General features: G+C 36.2%; 1 protein-coding gene across 1 annotated transcript in view; it reads left to right on the top strand.

The window, feature by feature from the left end:
• The first annotated feature begins 3,536 nt into the window (after nucleotides 1–3,536).
• Nucleotides 3,537–6,057, top strand: part of KLRF2 (killer cell lectin-like receptor subfamily F, member 2) — a 3,690-nt gene continuing 1,169 nt past the window's right edge. Inside the window, 2 exon segments of the mRNA XM_008578079.1 lie at nucleotides 3,537–3,549; nucleotides 3,631–3,779. Coding sequence (XP_008576301.1) covers nucleotides 3,537–3,549; nucleotides 3,631–3,779 — 162 coding nt within the window.

Below are 6,057 nucleotides of genomic sequence, written 5' to 3'. Positions count from 1 at the left end.
TCTTTAATTTCTTTCAGTAGTGGTTTGTAGTTCTCATTGTAGAGATCTTTCACATCCCTGGTTAAGTTGATTCCTAGGTGTTTTATTTTGTGTGTGTGACTGTTGTAGACGGGCTTACTTTCTTGATTTCTCTTTCTGTTAGTTCATTATTGGAAAATATAAATGCAACTTATTTGGGGGCATTTATTTTGTGTTCTGCAACATAACCAAAATTATTAACCAGCTCTAGGAGATTTTTTATAGAGTTTTAGGCTTTTCTATATATAGTATCATGTCATCTGCAGATAGGGACAGTTTGACTTCCACTTTTCCAGTATGGATGCCCTTTATTTAATTCTCTTGCCAGATTTCTCTGGCTAGTACCTCCAGTACTATGGTAAATAGAAGTGGTGAGAGTGGGCATCCTTGTCTTGGTCCTGTTCTTAAAGGAAAAGCCTTCAGTTTTTCCCTATTCAGAATGATACTGGTGGTGGGCTTGTCATAGATGGCTTTTATTGTGTTGAGATTCTTTCCTTCTGTACCTAATTTGTTGGGAGTCTTTATCATGAAGGGATTTTGAATTTCGTCAAATGCTTTTTCAGCATCTATTGAGATAATTATACGGTTTTTGTCCTTGAGTTTGTTGATGTGGTGTATCACATTTATTGACTTATTTGTTGAACCGTCCTTGCATCCCTGGTATGGATCCTACTTGATCACGGTGTACCTGTATCTGTTTTCTATTGATGTGTAACAAATTACCACACACTTAGCAGTCTAAAACAACATACACTTATTACCTCACAATTTCCATGGGTTCGGAGTCTGGTCACAAGTTGACTGGGTCCTCTGCTCAGGGTCTCACAAGGATTTAATCTAGGTGTTGACTGGATTACACACCTTTCTGGAGCTGAGGTTTCTCTTCTGCATTCATATGGTTATTGGTACAATTCAGTTACTTGTGGTTGTAGCACTGAGTTCGCTGCATTTTTGCTGGCTTTCAGCCAATGTTGCTCTAAGTTCCTGGAAGCTTCTGCATTTCCCTACAAGGTGTCACTCATACACCCTCTCAAAGCACAAAAGCTGAATTCTCCAAAGGCAACAGGCATTATCTCTCTCTTCTGGAAAGGCCCAGCCTCCTCTTAAGAACTTGTATCTGATTAGGTCAGGGCCACTTGGGAAAATCTATCTTGATTAACTCAAAATCAACTGACTGGGGACCATTCTTTTGTTTTCAAAATTCTTTGATCTTGCTATATAATATAACCTAATCATGTGAGTGATTATTGGGTCTCACAATCAGCTTAGCATAAGCACAGCCATATTGACAACCCCCTCACCCTCTCCCCCTACCCTCTCCCTTTCCCTTGGGACCAGTGCGTTCCCATAAGAACATCTTGCATGAAACAGGAAAACTACGAAGCTATTATGGAATGCTGAGTGCTCAGAATAGTTGCCCAACCTGCCCCCGCAGACAAACCCTATAAAGCCTCTGCTAGTCAGTATGTGAGCAGAACCCTGATCTTTCAGTTTCTCCTCCAGGTTCGTTGGAGTAAACTCCCTTGCTTGACAATGTTTGGCTCGGAGTCTTTTATTCTGTTTGTCTCGCCAACCTAACAGTGATATCCCATCATATTCACAGGTCCTACTCACAGTCAAGGCTAAGGAATTACATATGCCTTGTACACTGGAATCTTGGGGGCTGTTATAGAATTCTGTCTACCACAATTCCTAACAAAATTAGTAACAACTTCTTAAAATCTTCTAATATACCATCAGTGTTCAAAACAACTTTCCTTCCCCTTTCATTTGATTTCTTGGAATCAGAATCAGAACAAAGAGCGTAATTGCATTTGGTTAACATGTCTTGAGTCTTTTTTAGTACATACACCATTTTTCCTTCCTTTTATTTTTTCTTTGCCATTTATTTGTCAGAAGGAAAAAAAATGGGTCATGATTAGGTATAATTTCTCATATTCTGGATTTTTCTTTTTATATCTCAGTGATGTCATTTAACATATTTCTCTATTTTATGAAGCTCATTTAAAATCTAAATATATGGTAGATGCTTAGAAACCTGCCTGGCCCACAACTGTGGCTATATGTATTTGTTGTTATCATTGCGTAAAGCTTCCAAGAGATCAATTGATACAAAGTGTTGCTCAATAAATGGTTTTCTCCATCCTCATCCCCATATTTCTTCTTAATATAGAAGATGGCACTTAAAGCTGAGTTAACTACAATAACTTGTTTGAGCAATTAGTGTCCTTGTCTTGCATCTTTTGGTATTTTACCACATTACCCTGATCATTTCAAGTATTTTTATTGTGTTTTGCAGCTCTGCAGTGATACTTCATTGACCAGTCTAGCAATATGTACATAACAAAATTGTTTATTCCAAATGACACCTTCTTTCTAATAGTTAATAAATAACCCCTTTCAGAACATAAATTGAAAAGTAGATTGAACGTCATCTTATGCATTTTAGCACACAAATGTGTATTTGTACAGCTAAAATTAGAATCCTGTTACCCTGAGTATTTTCAAATATTTTTGTTAAATTATAATATTTCAGCATTGCGAACACTTTCCCTGATATAGAGTTTATTAATGTGTCAAGTATATATACGAAGTTTTATATATTTAAATTTTGTCCATAGTAGCCTTCTTCAAGTCATATGTGCTGATGTTATTTTATTTATTTATTTATTTTGCATTTTAGCTGGACATATAATTCAATTTTCTAAATTCAAGTTTTATAAAATTTTAGGCTTGTAGTTGACTGCAATATTAGCAATGAAAAATATGACATGCTCTAACTTATGAATATTTAATTCAATCAGGTATGAAGTAGTAATCATTCCTTGGACCTGCTTTGATTGCAATCTTTGACAATCAACAATTAGGCATTTATAACATACAAAGTGCTATACTAGAGGAGATTCAAAGGTGAGTATGAGATTCCCACCTCAAGAACCTTCCAGTCAGGAAATAGAGATGGAGTTGCTCACAAATGACTGGGACATAGACAATTGTCCTTTGCTAAGTGATATCTAAATGCTGTGAGCCTTAGAGGTGGCAGAAATTATGACTGACTAGAAGCTTCCTTTTGGGGGAAGAAACACAATTGTATCTTAAAAGATAAGTATAATTTAGAGGGTGAAGAAGGAAGAGAAAGCTATTGGAGGGTAAGAGAACAGTGTGAGTGAAATGCACAGAAGATAAAAGATTTCATTGTGTTAAGGTAATAGTAATCTCCCAGAAATGAAGTACAGGCTGCAAGGACAACCTAAATATTAATAAAATAAAATAATTAGAACAGAGAGTAGTGGGATTTCGACAATAGGCTTTTACTTTTTTAGTTAGTAATTGGCTATTAAAAGATTATAATTTGCTTCCTCTAATTATGGGGGTCAGAATTCACAAGCTTTGTTATTCCCCACCCCATCTCCCAAAACCCTGCCTGGACTCCAGGAAATATACAGGTTAGTGAATTAATCTCGTTTTTGTTCTGCTCATAGAGCTGCTTCTTAATCACAAAAAAATGAGTTGGGAAAATGTATTTTGCAGGTAATCGCATTTGATAGTATTCACACTTTTACTATTGGCTCTAAAGTTTAGTTATTTTTTTCCCCTACATTTTTTCTTCAGGAAGTAATTTTGTGTGCCCAAACAGCTGACTGTCAAACCAAGGAAAATGTTACTGGTTCTCAACTTCTTTTAAAACTTGGAAAGAGAGTCAACATGATTGTACACAGCTACAGGTGCATTTTCCGGTGATTCTAAATTTGAGTGAGCTGGTGAGGAATCAAAAACAGGATCTGAGTGCCCAAGGAAGAATGGCTAGGCACAAGTTTGCTTCCCAAGAAGCATGGGTGGTTGGTTTATCGTCATTGCTTTTGAATATGTGTTAGCCATAACATTGTCGCTATTGTTTATAACAAAATCTATTTATGAAAAAAAGATTATATACTATTTCACTAATGCCTGGCACAGTGCCTTGCTCTTTAGAAGGTGTCAACTTTTATTTGAATAAATGAATAAATAAGTACANCTTCCACAATTGCAAGTAGTTATTTGGTGGGGAAGGGTGGTGATGGTGATGTTTATCTATAGAAAGAGATATTTAATTAAGCATCCTGGCTTTCCAGTCTTTTTCATTTTTCCTCCTTATTTTTATATTTTTCTCTTTTTTGTATCTCTTTCTTTTCTTCTTCCCTTTTCCCTCCCTTTCTTCTTTGCTTCTTCTCTTTCTTTTCTTAAAATTCACTATTTTCAGAAACGGTGATAGAAAGTGCTCATTATGGCACCTGGCAATTGTCACTTGTCAAAAATGAGAATTCCTCAAAAATTCTTAAGCTGATTTAAATCTCATTTGAAATAATCTTTGAATAATTTCCTTAAGGTGAATGCAAAGATAATTTTTACCTACAGATAAAGGCAACTGGAATATACAGAAAGGTCTCTTAAGTTGATATCAGAAAACATGATTTTGAAATTTTTCCCTTATAAAATTCACTGGAGCTTGTTGATATCAATTTCTTCATCTGTGTAAAGGAGCAATGATACTTTCCTCACGACGTTCCTGTGTGAACAACGTAAGGTAATGCTTTAAAGCTCTGAAGCACCATCTGGTGCTTGTTACACTACCAGAGCACGTGACACGCGGCACGTTCGGACACAGGGTCGTGCAGTGATAGTTCGGTTCAGTTTGGTTACTTACCTGTTCTCCATTCACTATCGTCTTTCATGAACATAGGATAAAGTATGAAGAAGGAATCATTCCTTGGACCTGCTTTGTTTGCAATCTTTGGCAAACAGTTAGATTTTTATTATTTTTGATTTTTTGGAAACCAACATTATTGTTGGAGCAATACATCTCTTTTAAAAAGCTTTCATTTTGTCGTTTAAGTAAAATGATATGCATGCAGATGGCTATAATAGGGTTTGCCTCTTATTTTTTAAATAATAATTAGTAACTAGAAAGTTAAGGGAAGTTAAGGAAATAGCTCTCTCCAAAAATATCCCATTCACACATCCTGNACGTGACACGCGGCACGTTCGGACACAGGGTCGTGCAGTGATAGTTCGGTTCAGTTTGGTTGCTTACCTGTTCTCCATTCACTGTCGTCTTTCATGAACATAGGATAAAGTATGAAGAAGGAATCATTCCTTGGACCTGCTTTGTTTGCAATCTTTGGCAAACAGTTAGTTAGAAATACTTACGATTTTTATTATTTTTGATTTTTTGGAAACCAACATTATTGTTGGAGCAATACATCTCTTTTAAAAAGCTTTCATTTTGTCGTTTAAGTAAAATGATATGCATGCAGATGACTATAATACTGTTTACCTCTTATTTTTTAAATAATAGTTAGTAACAAGAAAGTTAAGGGAAGTTAAGGAAATAGCTCTCTCCAAAAATATCCCATTCACACATCCTGCATTGTCTTAATCCTATCATACCATTGAAGTTAAATGAGGAATTTATGAGTCCTATAACAGTTTTTGCACTGTCTTAAAAAAAATCCTAGATGACTGCCTCCTAACTCACATTGGTTATGTACTACTTTGCAGTTTTAATTGAAAACTTCCCTTTTAACATCCAATTACTTTGTAAAGAAAATTATTTATGCTGCTATGGGGAAAATGAGTAGATGGGAAGCAAAATTGAACTATTGAAGGTCAGTTAGAAGGCTACGGCCAGAGATAAGAGAGAGATGATGGTAGCCTGGCCCTGGATGGAAAAGCTGGGGGGAGACAATGGACGTAAGGAATAAACTGGAGATAGAACACAAGGACCAGCTAATGTATGTAGTGCGAAGTTTGCGAGGTAACGAAGAGGCTGGGATGCCTCGTGGTCTAACTTGAGCTCGAATGGCACTGTTACTAAGATGAAAGGTGACACATCCCAGGAGGAGGCTGTGAGGAGCAAGCAAATAGCAGCACAGGAAGGGTCCATTCTGCTGAAGAATTGCCTATAAAAGTTTAGTTGGAGGAAATTTTGAAAGATACTGTCATTATTTTAAGATAAATGCTCAAAAGTCTATCCTTTATCACCTAGGATTTCGGTGATTG

The sequence above is a fragment of the Galeopterus variegatus genome, unplaced genomic scaffold, assembly GCF_000696425.1.
Source record: "Galeopterus variegatus unplaced genomic scaffold, G_variegatus-3.0.2 Scaffold1626, whole genome shotgun sequence".
Taxonomy (NCBI): Eukaryota; Metazoa; Chordata; class Mammalia; order Dermoptera; family Cynocephalidae; genus Galeopterus; species Galeopterus variegatus.
Note: the sequence above shows the minus strand (reverse complement) of the source record. Positions and strands in the feature narration are given on the sequence as shown.